The sequence below is a fragment of the Dreissena polymorpha genome, chromosome 1 (assembly GCF_020536995.1).
Source record: "Dreissena polymorpha isolate Duluth1 chromosome 1, UMN_Dpol_1.0, whole genome shotgun sequence".
NCBI classification, from domain to species: Eukaryota; Metazoa; Mollusca; class Bivalvia; order Myida; family Dreissenidae; genus Dreissena; species Dreissena polymorpha.
The window spans coordinates 73,903,388-73,923,808 of NC_068355.1; the positions used below are offsets into that span (position 1 = coordinate 73,903,388).

The 20,421-nt window shown below is 36.6% G+C and overlaps 2 protein-coding genes across 3 annotated transcripts in view; both read left to right on the top strand.

The window, feature by feature from the left end:
* The window catches only part of LOC127835293 (sulfotransferase 1A1-like), a 368,467-nt gene that overhangs the window by 172,814 nt on the left and 175,232 nt on the right, over positions 1-20,421 (top strand). The gene's annotated exons all lie outside the window — the stretch shown is intronic.
* The window catches only part of LOC127835283 (mitogen-activated protein kinase 1-like), a 54,082-nt gene continuing 34,149 nt past the window's right edge, over positions 489-20,421 (top strand). For both annotated transcript variants that reach the window (XM_052361643.1, XM_052361635.1), the window contains exons 1-3: positions 489-626; positions 16,360-16,486; positions 19,286-19,341. In XM_052361643.1, the coding sequence (XP_052217603.1) occupies positions 511-626; positions 16,360-16,486; positions 19,286-19,341 (299 nt within the window). In that variant the 5' untranslated portion in view covers positions 489-510. The remainder of the gene's footprint in view (positions 627-16,359; positions 16,487-19,285; positions 19,342-20,421) is intronic.

Consider the following 20,421-nt stretch of genomic DNA (forward strand, 5'->3'; position numbering starts at 1 on the left):
AATATTTTATGATATTGTAATATCTATTTGTTTGACGGTTAAGGACAACAAGTTCGTCGTATATACAATCATTTTTAGTGCTTCTTTTAACACCTAACAGATTTTTACAAATTTGCTTATGAATACGTTCTATATTATAGCCCTTGACAAAACCTCAAACTTCGCTACCGTTCAGATATATTACCACGGAGCGTATATTGATATATCCATCTAAAGTCCGTGATATTACTCAACAATTGGAAATGAACTTATTTTCTATTTATCATGCTTCTACGGCATCCTTTTAAAGAAATAATGAAATATAGTTATCAATCACCCTGCATTTTTGCGGGAATTAATATGTTGTACAAGTTTGCCTACATAACTGTGAAACATAGACTCGATTTGTTTGATTAACTAATATCACCTATTCATATTCTGCCTGCTATGCTCTTTGTGTTTAGTTACAGCGCTTTGATTATGTGACGTAAATGAATGTCACGTGATCAAACCTGACTATCAACATGCAAGATGGCTGCAGAAATTAAGAATCCGAATCAAGAACTCGTGAAAGGACATGTGTTCGAAATTGGTCCTAGATATACTAATTTGCAATATGTGGGTGAAGGTGCATACGGGATGGTTGTGTAAGTGTCAAAGATTTTTTTGCATTTGATTAAAAGTGAACATCAATTTTCAAGCCGTTATGTGTCTGAAGAATTTTACCATGGTTTGCAATTTTAACGTTTAACCACATTTTATGCATGCCGTGTGTTTTCATTATTCAAGTCGGACACATTAATTGGCTTTGGAGATAGATGTGTTAAAATTTATAAATTTTATGAAGATTTATGTAATGCGTTTTGGAATGTTAATTTTCCAATTTTGATTCTGGATTTGGGTGGGGTATCCTGCTTTAATCACATTTTTGTCACTTTCTTTGTTTGTTTTTATGTAAGAAATTATATATTTGTTTGTACATGTCATAAAAAATTATTAGATATACTGTTTCTATTACAATTTAATTGAAAACTAAACTTCAGGTTTGATTTCTAGCTGAAATAATTCGCGTTCAGAATAAATCTGAACGCTGAAACTCCGGTCTGTAAAAACCATAATGAAAAATGAATACAGTGCTATTATATCAATATGCTAAAAATTGCAAAATAACATAACCAACTCATAAAGTTTTAGTTAAGAAGTCCATTTTTACCTCAAATAGCGTCGAATTGAAGTGAAAAGGCATAATTTGTTTCAGTTAAACTTCTGCTTAAATCACAATACAATCAGTGACCTCTCGTCATGTTATGAAATATTTAAATATCAACCAATCAGAAGAAGGCATTACAGTGTAATTAGCTGCCTTATCGATTAAAATCTACCAGCGGTATACAGCGGGCACGGCGATTGGAATGGAAAATGTGAGTAGTGTGTTGATTTAAATTGGTCAGGCGTGCAAAATTGAAAGATTTCATTACATAATTCTTACGAAACATTATTGAGAAATGAATTATCTACACAGGTATGTAAATATTATTGCAATCCGTTGATATTAACTGTCTGATATCGGGGCTTGAATGTTGCGCACCAAATTTCTTGCGCATCAATAAAGACAAAGAAGGAAAACTTTCGCTATTAAAAAGATAGAGTGGACTATTGACGCCAAGAGTCTGCCAAAGCAAAAATCATCAAAAGACTCCATGGTGGCAATTTATATTGACTAGTTTGATTTCACTTTTTGATATTAAACAGTTTGTAGTGGCTACAGGTATGGTAGTCCATATTTATGTATTGTCCTCGGTGGTAATGAAAAGGTCATAGACCGGACGGACTCGTATGACTTGAAGGAAAGAACAAACACAATATTGTTGATTGAAAACGGGCATTTATTATAAAATGCCATAAAAAGATAAAAATAGAACAGATTCTTTCCAGAAAGGCATAATGGGTGGTAAAAACACACCACAAAGGGGACCGGAACGGGAACCCCGCCGTCCATGAAGTACGGGAGAGGACCGCAATTCGAAAAGGGGGTAGTTGCCCCTTAATGAATATAAACGTAGCCTTACGATTAAGGTCAGGTAATGTGAAAATTCAGGACAAATGAGCATTAAAAGCTTTGATTTGTAAAGAGCCCCTAGGCTTAAATCATCCATCTGCTAATTAATAACAAATTATAGAACATAGTGAAGTTAATTAATTGAAAACAATAGGATTGGTGTTCAACGATCACTAGAATAAGCATAACTTAATTATATGTGTATGCTCCATAAGAAAAACACTGCCAGAAAAAATCAGTGTTAATAAGAACTGCTTAACCTAATTGTCAACAAAATTGACTTAGACCTATATGTAAATAATTTGAGCTGCGACATTAACCGGTCAGACATAAAACAACCAATATTTGTATAAAGTATAAGCACCAGTAAAAAAGGTGAAAGACTACCTGCAGCCTTTAACTGTCAGGGAAACATAACTTTTACAGCAAAAGAACAAAAGTAAAGTAAGAAGACGCACACTTAAAGGAGTAAGCAATCATGAAGAAAAAACATATATCTGCGGCCTTAAACTGTCATACAACATAGGAGATATATCCAACAAATAATGGCTTTAATAAACAGCCTTGTAAAAAGGTGAAACGTTTGCTTGCAGCCTAAAACTGTCAGGTAAACATAAATTGTACGGCAAAGCAACACACGATAAAATAAGACAATGTACCGGTAAAAGAGTAGGCAATCCATAATATAGTATAATCCCCGATCCGAGCACTAAACCGCTAGACAACATAGGAGATATAAGCAACAGATACTTGCCTTAAACAGCAGCCTTATTAATAGATGAAAAATTACCTGCAGCCTTAAACTGTCAGGTAAACATAAATTGTAAAGCAAAGCAACGAAAATAAATATAAAAAAGATGTACCGGTAAAAATTAAGCAATAATATAGTAAAACCATGGATCTGTGGCCCTAAACCATCATGCATAGGAGATAATATACAACAGATATGGCCCTAATTACAGGCCTTTGTTATAGGTGAACAATAACATGTATCGATAAGAAAGTAAACAATAATATGTTATACAATGGAGCTTCGGCCTTAAACCAACAAGATGACCAAACAGATGTGTACAACAGATTTTGGAATTAAGACCAAGTACAGGTACCTGTTAAGAGATGAAAATGAATGTGCAGCTTTAAACTATTAGGTTAACCTTAAATGTACAAGAACCTGACGAAGCAAAATATTAAAATGTAGTGGTTAAGTAGTAAGGTATCATGAACCCAGTGTAAAACAATGTAGGGGCTGCCTGTAACCATCAGACAACATATGAAAAGTATTTAACACATATTGGCCTTAATAAAGGGTATTGGTAAAATTTTTAATACAATCTGCACCCTTTACCTATCAGGTAAACATAGATGGTACAGCAGAACAACAAACGTTTCTATAACAATTTAATTGAAAACTAGACTTCAGGTTTAATTTCACTTTTTGATATTAAACAGTTGGTAGTGGCTACAGGTACGGTAGTCCATATAAACGGACTCCCAGAGCTTTTGATAATTTTTGCTATGGCGGCTCTGGGAGTCTATATGCACCCCTTCATAAACATGGGTGCTGTTCGGCGCATGGAATCTGTGCGCTTCACTTAACAGACGTTGTTCGAGACAAATTGAGGAAAATAATGAATAAACTTCATAAACATGTAAAATTTACCTGAATGGCAACCTACAAAGTTAACTGAATGGCAACCTACTGATGTAATCCTTTGCATGCACTCTATGAAAACACAACGATGTTTCAACACACTTTTCTCGCTGACATTTTTATGTTTTAATTTGAAACAGTGTATTCTGTATCGAATTCCACATCGTTATCGACTTTAATAGGCTCCATCACATAACCCGACGTGAAAAATATTGGTGTACTGCGACCAAACCAATATTGGTTCAGTTTTCCAATATCTACATCGTACGTCGCTGCCGTCAAACTTGACAATTATGCGACAGGTGGTGAGGAGATAAAGTAAGAATGGGAAAATAGTAAAGTGAGAAAGAGTTTGATAGTTAAAATTCAGAAGGACAGTACAGATGCATCCCCAGCTACGTTTCATCCCTCTACCTTATGCCTATCCGGCTACGGTGGCCGCGGAGAGGATTGAACCTCAACCGGCACAGCCATGAGGGGTCATTGGGGTTTATTTTGTAGCTGGCACTGACGACTTGATTAGAAACTTAAGTTTGCTAGTTCCTGCTTGAAGGATACCAAGTCAGGGGATTCTGCAACAGCGGCTGGAAGGCTGTTCCAGGTCGGTATAATACCGGGGAAAAAGCTATGCCTGTAGTAGGATGTCGATGTGGAGATAGGCAGGAACTTGATGTAATGGCTTGATTGGGTTCTGCTTGAGCCTGGGGAGAGGTATTTTGCTGCTGGGATGTCTATGAGATTGTTTGATATCTTGTAGATCATCGTCAGCTGGGCTTTTGTCCTCCGTGACTCTAGGGTTTCCCACTGCAGGTGATCAAGCATGGATGTGACGCTGCTAGTGTTATGGTAGCGGTTCGTCACATACCTGGCTGCCCTTCTCTGGAACATCTCCAGATCGTGAATCTGGTCCTTCTGGTATGGGTTCCAGACCATGCTACAGTATTCCAGGTGTGGGTGAACGAGTGAAAAGTAGGCAGCACTTTTTACATTCTCGTTGCCAATCCTTAGATTTCTGCGGAGGAATCCCAGCGTGCTGTTTCCTTTCCATGTTACGTTATGGATGTGAGGCTTCCAGGACATATCTTTTGTCAGTTCCACCCCGAGGTACTTTGACGTCTCTTCACTGGCAAGTATATGGCCTTTGAGGGTGTAGTTTTGCAGTATTGGAAATCGTTTTCTGTGGACTCGCAGGATACTGCACTTCTCTGGGTGGAATGACATTCCCCAGAGTTTCTCCCATTGCCACAACCGATGGAGGTCTTCCTGCAGATGGTCGCAGTCGCTATCTGAGTCTTTTTGTCTGTAGACCACGCAGTCGTCCGCAAAGAGTCTTGGTTGGATGAAACTCTAAGGGGGAGGTTGTTTATAAATACCAGGAAGAGGATCGGTCCAAGCACACTCCCCTGAGGTACTCCGCTGACTACTGGGGCAGGATCTGAGGTACCACCATCTACAACAACTCGCTGCGTTCTGTCGGTCAGGAAGGCCTTAATCCATTCCAACGTCTGGCCGCGTATACCGTAGTGGTGCAGTTTTGTCAGCAGACGCTTGTGGGGGACCTTGTCGAACGCCTTGCTGAAGTCCAGGATGGCTAGGTCGTGTTGTTTACCTTTGTCTAAGGACTTCAGTAGTTCATCTGACAAGGTTAGGAGTTGTGTTTCGCAGCTCTGCCACCTTCTGAAACCATGTTGGCAGTCTGTAAGGATGTTGTTACTGTCCAGGTGTCCCATGACATTGCTGACAATGATGTGCTCTAGCATCTTGCAGCATATACAAGTGAGTGACACAGGGCAGTAGTTGCTCGCTTTATACCTGTCCCCCTTCTTGAATATGGCTGAAACTGTTGCTGTCTTCCATATATCTGGATTTGAGCCTGTTGTTATGCATTTCTGGTATATGTAGCCCAGGTACGGAGCACATTCATTTGCCAGATCCTTGAGGACCCTTGCTGGGAGCATGTCTGGGCCGGTTGCCTTTTGGGGGTTTAGCTTCTGTAGTAGCTTCAGCACTCCATAGGATGTGGTTTCGATATTTGGCATGGTTGGTGCTGGTTCCCCGTCTGGCGTAGGGTTTGTGTTGCTCCCCTTGTCGTGGGTGAATACTGACTGGTATTGTTGGTTCAGGATGTTCGCCTTATGTTGTGGCGAATACAGCGTACAAAAGAAAAACTAAGTCAATAAAAAGCAATTATTTCTTGCTTTAATGGTACCATTTGGATGAGTTTGTGGTTTAGACAGGTAAACTTTAATAAGTTCTTGCAGTTTCAGTGTTCCTTACCCCTTGCTTTGTTGATAACATTTTGCACCCATGGACAAGAGAGAGTGCATTGCAACTCTCAGCAACCTATTGGGCTGTAAAGCTGAGAGTTGAATTATTGCAACTACAGGTACGGAAATGTACCTCTAGAATCTGATTCTAGAGGTATCAGTCTTGGTGTTAAACCACTCTACCGTGGACTGAATCGATTGATTTTTGCCTCTGTCGAGTGATAATTCCAAGTCTGTAGCCCGATAGGTCGAGTACTTTTTTTGTGTACGAATTTAGTGACAAGACCAAAATAGCCTCATATAGACGCTTATTAAAAACTGCATTGGTTATTTCCTTCGCTCACTCGTTGACTAGACCCTTATCTAAAAGTGTTGTAAGTCGATGTCGCGAGACGCTTATGCTATTATAGGGGTCTCACGAGTAGGCGAAGTGGGAGATTTCTTAGCCCAATTAGTCTTCACTTCGCAATGGACACAGGAGGATTGTCAGCCATAAGTTGCCCCATTTACAGGTCATGCAAAGTTGAACATTTAAAAGAACAGTCTGGAGCTATTACACTTCTTGAAATTGTTTTTAACCAGGTTTTCCGAAGGAAAAAACTGGTTATTAGATTGGCGAATGCGGGCGGGCTGGCTGGCGGGCGGGCGGGCGGAACAAGCTTGTCCGGGCCATAACTATGTCGTTCATTGTCAGATTTTAAAATCATTTGGCACATTTGTTCACCATCATTGGACGGTGTGTCGCGCGAAATAATTACGTCGATATCTCCAAGGTCAAGGTCACACTTTGAGTTCAAAGGTCAACAATGGCCATAAATGAGCTTGTCCTGGCCATAACTATGTCATTCATTGTGAGATTTTAAAATCATTTGGCACATTTGTTCACCATCATGGGACGGTGTGTCGCACGAAAGAATCACGTCAATATCTCCAATGTCAAGGTCGCCACGACTAAAAATAGATTTTTTTTTAAAACAAACTTACAAAGGGGGTAAATTTTGTTTGTTCATTTCAAAAGTTCAGTTTGAGTTTTCTCCCTTTTATCAGATTTTTTTTTCACAATGAAAACCTGGTTTTGTGACAATTTTGTCCCTTGTATAGATGATGCCTTGATTAATTGCCTTTTGCTGGCTACCAATAACTATGAATCAGCAATGTTAAATGGCCCATTAAAACAATACTAAGGAATGATCAAATGGGAAGATGTTACCTAGCACTGCCAATAAATATGGGGCTTATTTACAGGTCAGATTTGGAATCTCTGCTGTAAAATGAGATTTTAAATGAATTTTTAATTTAAAACAAATATTTGTAACAAAATATGAATTTGATTTAATGTTGAATTGCTTAACATTAACAAGGATGTAAAAAGATTCAGAAAATTACTGGCTTGTTACAATTGAAGTTTATTTGATACACCTGTTCAGGAAAAATGTAATTAAAAGTACAATCATAATCAACAATCAATGTGAAATAAGGAAAATGTTGGTTTTATACACTTAACATGTCTTATTGTATAAAACAAGTGAAGAGTTGATTGAAAGCTGAACAGAAACCACTTATCCGTTAAGTTGCTGAAAAATATGCGTAAAACTAAGATCTAAGACGCAAATGTACCATTTCTCCCAAAAATGTTACCAATTCTCCCTATTTTGGCCTTAGGGAGAAGTGACGTCGGTCCATCAGTCTGTCTGTCAGTCCGTCACACTTTTCGTGTCCGCTCTCAAATTCAAGTAATTTTCATCCGACCTTCACCAAACTTGGTCAGAAGTTGTATCTAGATGATGTTTAGGCCAAGTTTGAACATGGGTCATGCCAGGTCAAAAACTAGGTCACAGGGTCAAGTGCGTTTTAAACATTCAGCATGGGTCCACTTTCTGATTCAAGTAGTTTTCATCTGATCTTCACCAAAGTATTCCCAACCCTCAAATGGGCATATTATGTGACAGTTTGGCACTCTTGTTTATCTAGTGACAAAGATGGAGTTGGGAGCATCCGTGTCGGTCGGACACATTTGTTGTTCTCATAATTTGTAAGGGTATACATTTGTACCATTATGTATTGTTTTCGTAGATCTCTTAAATAGATCCTAGTAGGGATTTCAGTAAATTTTGAAAACCAGGAGTCGAAATGACCCAAGGTCTCAAAATAATAAGGGGTCAAAATAAAATTATAATGGTCAAAATACGGAAGTTACTTGAAATGTTCTGAAATGCATGTTTAAAGTTTTGAAATAGCTTATTTATCATAATAATAAATAAAATAATTTCACAAAAGATTTATTATTTCCATAAATGATAATTTCTGGTCCTTTTTTCAAGTTGGATTGTGGAAAACAAAGGTGTCAAAATGATGCAAGGCTAATTTTTGTCAGGAGTCAAAAATGAGAAAATTGCAACTTGCTTGCATCAAAATGCAGGATTCTGCTTCAATTGAAATCCCTGATATAAGATAGGCTGAATTGTATCGTTAGGATGATAGATTAGGCTGTCACATCCACATTGTAGTTAATTTATTGGACAGACCAAAGGATGTCAATAAGTATTTGATCACTTGCAAATTGGTTTTATTCACACCTTTGCAGTCAATGAGACAGTTGCTTAGCAACTTTGTTGCAGCACTTATACTTGGTCGCCTAATACCTTATTAGTGCTCAATTAGGACAACTGAATATGTGGTCATTCATACCATAATAGATGTGGTCGTTTATTGCAGATGTTAGAAATAGCATAAGGCCAATGTGTAATATTCGTTTAATGGAAGTAAATGCTTTATGCAGGGGGCCATGACTGACCACATGTCAGACTGTACCCCTTCCATAAACCTGGTACTTTATTTACAGTTTGCATACCATGTGATTTCCATGGCAGATAATGTCTGTGAAAGCATTGGTTTATGCACTGATTTGCTTCTTGGGAACAAGTTTGACAAATAACATGTAACACAGTTTTTATGCCCCTGGTAGGGTGGCATATAGCAGTTGAACTGTCAGTCCGTCTGTCAGTCCGTGATTCCGTCCGAAAACTTTAATATTGGCCATAAATTTTGCAATATTGAAGATAGCAACTTGATATTTGGCATGCATGTGTATCTCCTTGAGTGGTGAAAGGTCAAGGTGAATGTCATCCTTTAAGGTCAAAGGTAAAAAAAATTAATCCAAGGGAAGTAATAAGCTTTAAAAGGAGATAATTATCTGTATCTGCCAAATGATAAAAAATAAATAAATCAAAGCGGCGCAGTAGGGGGCATTGTGTTTCTTACAAACACATCTCTTGTTTAGTCTGAAAAAGATTCGCAAACCTGAGACTGTTCCATAAAAAGCAAATCTGCCACAACATACTTTTTTCTAGTTCTTTTAATTGAGGATGCCATCATGACCCAATGATGACTGCAGCTGTTCACAGAATCTTGCTTGTCAACATCTCAAGGATGATATCAGCTTGCCTATACATAAAGAATTTCTGTTGCTGGTCTTTTACTTCAAACTGAAAGCCTAAATATGCAAGGGAAGAAGTTGAAGTTGGAGATCTTACTAGGTGTTATATGAGTTGAATTCTGGGAATACTTTGCTTAATACATTTATGTATAATCTCATCCCAGATTTGCATGTGCTAAATTTTTACTGTTAAAAGAGGTCTCTTGTAATACAACATCCAATGGAGGGTAAAGTGATTTCCCAGATTGACCATTGCAGACTGTCTAGGCAGCCAGGTTGATCTTGGACGACACTTTACACGTAGTATCGATATCATTACTGCTTCTTAGTTTTGACACTTGTGCTGATGCTATCTATTAGGGTTTTTATGCCCACTTTCGAAGAAACGGGGTTATATAGTTTTCGCACTGTCCGTCAGTCTGTCTGTCAGTCTGTCACACTTTTCGTGTCCGCTCTCTAATTATGCCCCCCCTTCGAAGAAGAGGGGGTATATTGTTTTTCACATGTCGGGCTGTCCATATGTCCGTCCTTCCACCAGATGGTTTGCGGATGATAACTCAAGAATGCTTAGGCCTAGGATGATGAAACTTAATAGGTACCGTAGGTTTCCACGTATAGCGCGCTCCTGTGTATAGCCCGCAGGCTGTTTTTTAAATGCAAAAATGGAGAAAAAAATATTTTAATATATTCAAGACAATAAAACCACCAAATCGGACCGAAAATGGCCGCCATTTTACTTTTGCACAATCGAATAATCCGGGGCATTGGAAAGCTTAATTAAGCATTCAAAATAGGAAGCGTCATTATGATAAGGATCATGGGTTGCATAGCACTATACTTTTCTGACAATTTTGTAATTTTCTAGCAAAAGATTAACAGTCCACGTGCATTTCGTGAAAAACGTGAGAAAATAAGAATTAATGTACATCTTGTGATTTTTCCTCGGGGAAAGCATGGGAATTACCGGTAAATTTGAATGTCGCATGGGAGACGGGAATACAGTTAATGGGGTACACCACTGTTGAACGTTCAATATTTATACATTCAATATTTTTGCACACAAAATGCAATTGCATATCTTCACGTTCTCAAGTGTCAATTAGTGTCTCAAATGTCAATTAGCGTGTTAACAAGTCGTGGCACATATTACTCAATAACATCTTCCAATTATGAAGTGCAAAATGACCCCCTAGCAAAAGATTAACAGTCCACGTGCATTTCGTGTAAAACGTGAGAAAATCAGAATTAGTGTACATCGTGCTCTCCGAAATGTCGACAACAATCCCCATTGGAATTCATCAATAAAGAAGTGTAAAGACACAAACAAAGAATTGTCTGCAAGTTTAATCAAACAAATTTATTTTTGACCAAAACGCATTCATATCTACCAGTAGCGACTTCTTGTTGTTTCAACAATGGCCCCTCAGTCTGTACAATTATAGGGAAGTAGTTTTCTGGAAAAAACATGGCGGCCATTTTGATTATTTATGATTACACAACATATTTTTTACCAATTTAGCAGCCAGGATAGCGTTGTATCAATGTATAGCGGGCACCAGCTTTTTAATTTGAATTTTGGAGGTAAAATAATGCGCGCTATACGTGAAAACCTATGGTACATTGATCATGACTTGCAGATGACCCCTATTGATTTTCAGGTCACTAGGTCAAAGGTCACGGTGACCCGAAATAGTAAAATGGTTTCAGGATGATAACTCAAGAACGCTTATGCCTAGGATCATGAAACTACATAGGTACCTTGATCATGACTCGCAGATGACTCCTATTGATTTTCAGGTCACTCTAAGGTCAAAGGTCAAGGCCACGGTGACTTGAAATAGTTAAATGCTTTCTGGACTATAACTCAAGAACGCTTATGCCTAGGATCATGAAACTTCATAGGTACATTGATCATGACTAGCAGATGACCCCTATTGATTTTCAGGTCACTAGGTCAAAGGTCAAGGTCACGGTGACCCAAAATAGAAAAATGGTTTCCGGATGATAACTCAAAAACGCTTTTGCCTAGGATCATGAAACTTCATTGGTACATTGATCATGACTCGCAGATGACCCCTGTTTATTTTCAGGTCACTAGATCAAAGGTCAAGGTCATGATGACTCGAAATAGTAAAATTGTTTCTGGATGATAACTCGAGAACACTTATGCCTAGGATCATGAAACTTCATAGGTACATTGATAATGACTCGCAGATGACCCCTATTGATTTTCAGGTCACTAGGTCAAAAGTCAAGGTCACGGTTACTTGACACAGTAAAATGGTTTCCGGATGTTTACTCAAGAAAGCTTACGCCTAGGATCATGAAACTTCATAGGTACCTTGATCATGACTCGCAGATGACTCCTATTGATTTTCAGGTCACTAGGTCAAAGGTCAAGGTCACGGTGACTTGAAATAGTAAAATGCTTTCTGGACGATAACTCAAGAACGCTTATGCCTAGGATCATGAAACTTCATAGGTACATTGATCATGACTAGCAGATGACCCCTATTGATTTTCAGGTCACTAGGTCAAAGGTCAAGGTCACGGTGACCCAAAATAGAAAAATGGTTTCCGGATGATAACTCAAAAACGCTTTTGCCTAGGATCATGAAACTTCATAGGTACATTGATCATGACTCGCAGATGACCCCTGTTGATTTTCAGGTCACTAGATCAAAGGTCAAGGTCATGATGACCCGAAATAGTAAAATTGTTTCTGGATGATAACTCAAGAACACTTATGCCTAGGGTCATGAAACTTCTTAGGTACATTGATAATGACTCGCAGATGACCCCTATTGATTTTCAGGTCACTAGGTCAAAGGTCAAGGTCACGGTTACTTGACACAGTAAAATGGTTTCCGGATGATAACTCAAGAAAGCTTACGCCTAGGATCATGAGTACATTGTTCATAACTCCCAGATGACCCCTATTGATTTTCAGGTCAATAGGTTAAAGGTCAAGGTCACAGTGCCAAAAAACGTATTCACACAATGGTTGCCACTACAACCGACAGCCCATATGGGGGGCATGCATGTTTTACAAACAGCCCTTGTTCAAATAGTTTTCATCCGATCTTTACGAAACTTGGTCAAAAGTTGTATCTAGACAATATCTAGGTCAAGTTCGAATATGGGTCATGCCGGGTCAAAAACTAGGTCACGGGGTCGAAAAAACAAATCCATGGGAAGTAATAAGTTTTAAATGGACATAATTATCTGACTTGCAAAATTATATATTTAAGTAAAAATAAATCACAGCGGCACAGTAGGCGGCATTGTGTTTCTGACAAACACATCGTGGTAAAAGGTCAAGGTCTTCCTTCAAGGTCTAAGGTCAAAAATACAAATCCAAGGGAAGTAATAAGCTTTAAAGGGAGATAATTATTCAATATTGAACATAGCAACTTGATACATGTATTTGGCATGCACGTGTATCTCATGGAGCTACACATTTTGAGTGGTGAATCTACAGTCACGGTAGTGGCTTTTAATTATTTGCTACTTAAAATAGAGATTTGTTAGAGACAATTATTTTCAAGGAAGTAATTTATATAATAATAAATCTCAGATTATATATTTTCTTAACAAGAATTTAAGTTCTTTTCACAGTTACTGTACAGATTTGTTATTTTGATTATTTATAACTAAAATGATTGTTTTGTCAAAGGTTTTTTTAAAATGACATAACTATCATTTCTTTCCTGTACTAATTTTTTGTAATAAGGGTATGATCTCTTTGATAAACCACAGGCCTTGGTTGTCAGTGATGTCTGACTTGGTCAGTTTTTACTGTCTACAGACACCCCCCCCCCTCCCCTGGTTGGATTGGACAAAATCCAAGGGAAGTAATAAGCTTTAAAGTCCTTGTTCTATAATGGTTTGTTCTCGAATAATTCACAGTAAGGAGTATAGATGCGTGTTATAAAATCACTTGTGCTATGCATCTATACTCCTTACTGTGGGTTATTCGACAACAAACCATGATGGAAAAATATTATTTCTTAATTAGACCATTTTTTCCCATTACAAAATTTAAAATGATAAAATCCCCAAATATCACAATACGCAGATAAATCGGCAAAGAGTTGCATATTAATCCATTGTTAATCCATTCTGTCAACATATCACAGTCTCCACAATAGGTTTGTATACCTGCTAAGCATGTTGTCACAACACCCAACACTTAATTCAGTTGTGTCCGGATGTATTCTCAGTACTGTAAACAGTTTAATAAATACCTCAATAATAAATCCTCTTACACACCCTACATGTAACTATATTGATACAGCATGTTTGATTTGAAATTAATTTTTAGGAAATGTGTTATGAAAATCATTTTCAATATAATTTGCGTTTTTTTTTAACCAATGTTCTATTGATCAATAAACAGTGTATTACTATTAATAGATCTTTGTTTGAAGCTAGAATTTGATAATGTCGCTTTAACATTCAAATTAAAAAGTATGTTTTTTATTTAAAATTATTTTCATTTTAGATTGCAACAAAACATTTACAGTTTAAGATAACTAAATAATAATATGTTAAAACGCTTTACGTTTCGAAACAATTGTTTTGACAGTATTAAAGCATTATTATAGTGCACAATGTCCACCAGGATAACACTAGGTTGTCAATACAACAATTTTTATCCCCACGCTTTTTGAAAATATATATTGAAGTATATTAATATTGAAATTTTGTAAACATGCCTAACACCCTTGAGTAGTGAAATGATAAGAGCTTTATGCCATTGGTTGTTATGTGTCAAAAGGGTACAATTATCACAACAAAATATGTTTGTGCCTAAACAATTCAGACATGAAATTACCTGTTTGTGTTAAGAAATTCTTTTGATTTTCAACAATTTTTGAAAATAACCATGCCTAAACAAGTATGACCAATGCATGTTCAATAAAATATGCATCATAGAAAGAAAACAACTTTGTTAACATGCAATCCAAGTATTTCTGTAATAGAGTTTTGTTAATTTCTGGCAAGATTGCTAAATAAAGCTGCGTTGACAAATATTTCAGGGGTTTTGTTAGGTATCAAATAATAGGAATCAAATAACACCTGGCTTGGAAATGTCAGAAGCTTATACAGTGTTGCAGTTGCCAAAAATCCAACAGATTCTTATTTGTTACTAAAATCTCTAATTGGGTACTACAATTTCTGAAAATATTTTACAATAAAGAAGATTCTACAACTTTCTTAGGTCGCATGGTGTCAGCCTAGCAATCCTCAGGCCATTGTTTTGATCCCCACTGCTGGAGCATTGTTGAGATCTTCCCCCCTAAATATCAAGTATTGGTTCTACCCAGGAAATGCAGGCCCAGGGCTTGAGACCATTTAAACAACACTAAGGCTTTTAACAATGCTATCAAGCAAACATAATTAGGTTTTAATTAATTAATACCTGTTTACTGTTTTAAACTTTTCTGGGGTTAACACAATTGGTATTTTTCAAAAATAAAATTTTGTTTCTAGTATGCAAAGTACATTTAGAATATTATAATGTTATTTGTGTCCATATACATGTAGCCATTCTGGTAATATATTATCAGTACTTAAAAATACCTGCGATTTAAAAACATGCACAATTGACTGACTAAATAAAAATGATCACTCCCACTGTTTTGTACCGGTAGATTTGTGAAAAAAATATGCAGGCAGCTAACATTGCATTTTAAAGGCATACTTTTTTAACATGTGAAATAAAAAAATGAAATCTACTGTGTCAATACTTAGTTGCGTAATAGATTAATTTTCTTTTGTACATTAGAATTAAATGATGATTATGCTTTATTGATTGTGAACATAAAGTGTTGCCAATATTATCTAAATCCTCATTTATTTGGTAGATTCTCAACATTTTAGAACACTGGGGTCTTCCAGAAAATCTTTTAATTTCCAAAACGATTGTGCCTGCCAAGTAGAATGCTGCATTTTCATTAATACTTTGTTGCATAATTGATTATTTTTCTTTTGTACATGAGAATTAAATGATGACTATTCATTAATGATTGTGAAAATATTAATAAGTGTTGCCAATATGTCTAAATCCTCTAATTATTTTGTATATTCTCAACATTTTAGAATAGTGGTCTTGGAAACTTCCAAAACAATTGTGTCTGCCAAGTTGAATGCTGCATTTTCATTAAATTTGTCAAAAGAATGTTGCCTGTCTCATAATTCTCAAATGAGCAGGTGCAAAAATGAATACCCCCTCACTCCCCACCATTTCTGGAGACATTCAAAACATAACTCTACAATAATTCTTAGAATACTTCATGGAAACATTGATCTGTGAGTCATGGTGTCTGTTGTTGAAAGTGCTCTGAAAATAGCTAATACTAAATCAATCCAACTGATATTTTGATTGTATAAAGATAAGCCCTAGACTGTTCACTCTTACTTGTTATGTCCATTACACATTCATTTGCAAGCACCCACTAGCTTCATTGAATTAACTAGTGAAAATACGTGTTTGTTTATTAATTGAGTATCAACTAATTTGCATTTATGTAAAAAGAGTTGACCATTAAATTTTCAACCAGAACAAGATTTGACTTTTTGGGTAAAAATACTATCAGAAAGAAAATATATTTTAAATTGTTTATTATCATTGTTTTTCACAACCAACGTCCAACACTTACGTGCTGCTATAGTTGGTTAAGTATAAGTGGTTCATAATGAGGTTTTCACAATAAACATAGTGTTGGTGTTAGTAAAAACGTATAGTGAAATACATGTTATTCAGCCCTGTAGAAAACTTCTCTGATTTGGATTTCAGTGCTGTCTTAATTAGAGAAATATGTTGTGTGACAACTTATGAAAAAATGTTTCCTGGTTAATTTTACCTTAGTATGCAGGTGCAAAAAGAAAATTGCATAGTACATTTTTAGTTATTTTCCTATAAATTACACCTGACAGGTGTTGTGTTGCTATTTATTTCCAGATCGGCTTTGGATAACGTGACAAACTCTCGAGTTGCTGTAAAGAAAATCTCACCGTTTGAACACCAGACCTACTGTCAGCGGACCTTAAGAGAAATAAAAATCCTGACCAGATTCAAACATGAGAATGTAAGTACAAAAATTCAACAGTCTGTGCATGTGAGGAGGCAGTTCAAGCAAAATTAAATATCTGATACTAGTAATATCCCTGTCTCAATGCCATAATGTTCTGTTTTTACATATGATTGTCTGGAAATGGTAATTAACAGAGTTCTCTTAAAAAAACACACACCATCTAATCAGTAGCTGCAAGCAACATCAATGTTAGTTCTATTTACAAAGTTACATATCATATGTGAAAGAAATCATTTTAAATGGGTTGGTTTGTAGCCGCAGATTGAGTGGCTTTTGTCCAAATCTAGCCCATCTGTAGTATAGATGTGTTTTGTGAACTGTCGCATCTGGGTAGCCAGGTAAATTTGACTCACTTGGCTCAAAATCAATACTTTTTCCCTGGAAGGTCACAAAGGCAATTCCACGCTATAGATGCACTCAACAAAGAGGCTGATAGACCCGTAATAAACTTCGAAATACACACATTCAGTGCATGCATAATACACTATCTAAATACAATCTTGATTCATTCAACAAGGTAGAGAAAATAGCATGTTTTTCGCATTCCTGTTTGGCAAGTCAGACAAAGATTACGCATTGTTGTCTAAAACTGTACCACAGCTGCATTAAATGCAGCAGTGCATTATCTGACATCCAGATTGCTTGTTTCTTCAAACGATCAAGATGGCAATAATCAATACTTGTTACAGCTTCCTGGTATCGCTTTATGGCCATATGACAGATGGAGATTAACTTTATAATATTTAATGCGTCACAGTGTTTATAACATGGGTTGCCTAGTACAAATTGCAAATTGTACCACTATCCCTCCTATTTCACCTGATGGTTGTTAACTGGTGAGCTTATATTTCTATTCATTTGTTTGTTAGTTGCCAATCATGGGTGTTAAAGATGTTAAATTATTTGGCAAATTATTGAAATCACAATCCTGGGGAAGTTGTGACGCACAATTTATTATGAACAATCTTTTGACAATAGCAATGCATCAATTATTTGCCTGAATATTTTGGGAGGCAGAAAACTACAACGGGCGAGGCATGGTCAGGGGTGATAACCCCAAAAAAGGGTTAGGATTAGGGGTCGGGTTAGGGTTAGGGTTGGGTTTAGGCTAACCCAAACCCTAACCCGACCCCTAACACTAACCCAAACCCTAAACCTAACCCTCTAACCCCCCCTTGCGCAATACCATACCATGCCTCGCCCGTTGTAGTTTTCCGCCTCCCGAATATTTTGGGCATAAAAGATTCTTGGTCAGAGAGCTTTTTATGATGTGGCATTTGTTCCTATTTTCCAAAAGATGTTTATATTAAGGAATTTGTATTGAAATGTTATTGTAAAGAATATGCAAATAAGGCTAGTTTGCAATTGGTAACCTTTGTCTTTCTTCAAAAATATTTTGAAGTTGAAAATATTTAGTTTAAACCTATTTATTTTAGCTCGATTGCATAGAAAGCCTAAGGCTTATTTGAAACGCTCGTGAGTCGGTTTCCTGAAAGAACCCAAAGAACGCTCCCCAAGTGGAGATCAAAACCGTGACCTCCGGATCGCTAGGTGGACACCATATCCACAACACCACTAAAGCCTCTCAAATATTTGTTACAGTTAGCACTACATTTGTATAGATAGTACATTTTTGTTACAAGTATTTATTTGTGTGCATGCTGCATTAGAAGCAAGCATGTGTCACTTAAAAGTTGTAGCCACCAGTGTAAACAGTGACAATACATTGTTTAAGGTTCATGTAGCACTGAATTTTTTGAGGTAGCACAACATTATCAATGTTTAAGGGAGCAAACATTTTATTGAAGGAGCACAACTGTGCAAACATAGTTGATTTGTGATAAAAAAGTAGACACAACTTGTAAGGTTTGATTTCAAATAGGCACATTAAAGTGTTACTACAATAAGACATGTTACAAGTAATAATAAATGTTTAATAAAGTAATATGTTTAGTGTAATTATTAACTGATATGAAAAGCCCTGTGGGAAGACCAGACTCAATGCACATGTATATGTGTATAGTCTCAGATTAGCCTGTGCAGTCAGACTTATCAAGAAGGATACATTTCCCATTTATATAATTTTTTTGTTTTTTTAAAGTCTCTTCTAAACGAAGGTAGTGTTACTAGAAGTAGAGAATATTGCAACAATTGGTAACGTAACAATTTACAGATATTGTTAAAGCAGTAATTATGTTGTAACACAATTTATTAGCTCGGCTGTTTTTGGAGAAAACCCGAGGTATTGTCATAGCCAGCTCATGCACCTTGATAAGTTCTACATGCCACACCCATTTTTTGGTCACTAGGTCAAAGGTCAAGGTCACTGTGACCTTAAAAAAAATCAAATCTGACTAGCGTTAAATTATTCAAAACTGTCCCCGCAGTCGAGCGTTGGCACCCGTTATGCGGTGCTCTTATTATTATGCTCCCCATATATATAAAATGGGGAGCATATTATATAGTCGCCAGTTTGGGGTTCCTTACTTCCGTCACACTTTTGTTACCGTTTCTCATAACGCCTTATATTTTTTACTGCTCTCTTACATATTTGGCATGTAGGTACCTTGCATGGACCTCTACCTTTTGATGATGTTTGAGGTCACTTGGGTCAAGGTCACTGAGACTCATAATAGATTTCCTCAAGGTCACACTTTTTCTAAACAATTAAACCATATATTGACAAAGCATCATTGGGAAGCATTCATCAGTTTTACTGATATCCTTGTTTTTGTATTTGTTACAATGGATATGAAGTTACTGAAAGTATTTAATAATGTTACTTTATTTCAGATAATAAATATTCAAGATATTATCAAAGCTAATTCCTTAGAAGAAATGAAAGATGTGTATCCTTTTAAACGATTGTATTACTTTGTAAAAGGTATGTGTTTTTATGCCCCCGAATTGAATGATCGGGGGTATATTGTTTTGGGCCTGTCTGTCGGGCCTGTCTGTCATTCTGTCTGTCATTCTGTCCCAAAACTTTAACCTAAAACTTTAACCTTGGTTTAAGTTTTGCGATAACTTTTGCAATATTGAAGATAACAACTTGATACTTGGCATGCATGTGTATCTCATGGAGCTGCACATTTTGAGTGGTGAAAGGTCAAGGTCATCTTTCAAGGTCAAAGGTTAAATATATGGCTTCAAAGCGGCGCAATAAAGGACATTGTGTTTCTAACAAACACATTTCTTGTTTAACATTTAAATATTAAGCTGGTTTGTTCTTTGATCCATATAGGTAACATAATTATAAGACCATTTAGAACATCATTTTACCCTTCTGACCATATAGAGAGGGTTACAGTGAAAGCAATGTGGATGTTTTTCCATCTGCTTATCCTAGGGTTATTATTGTTTTTGTTCACACACACACACTTGTCCATAGAAGTTCTCCTTCGCTTTTTACCATACAGTTTTCAGCTTATGCATGTATCCTTATGATATGTAGATGTGTGTATGCAACAAGGTTTTATTTTAATTGTTAATGTTTATATACATTAGCAGGGCCCTCAATCCATTTTGAGGAAGTGGGTTGCTACCTTCATGAGGGGGAATTTTCGCGGCATTTCGCTTTTGGGGGGATTTTTGTTCTTACTCTCTTATTATTACATTTGTACATGTTTGCACTATATTCATTTCATTTTTCATAATTTAGTATGTCTGACAAGATTAAATTGAAATAGAATTGAGATATAATCATCATGAGAAACATCTTATTAAAAAAAATAATATTTCAGGGGGAATTTTTCCCCCCCCCCCAAAAGGGGGAAAAGTATACTTTTCAGGTGGGGGACTGCGGCCGAATTTTGGAAGTATATTTGATAGATTGAGGGCCCTGATTAGTTATTAGGCAGAAATTTGGTTTGCTCAATATTGGGAAGAGTTCGCCCCCCAAAAAAAACTGGGAAAAAATGAGCTAAAAA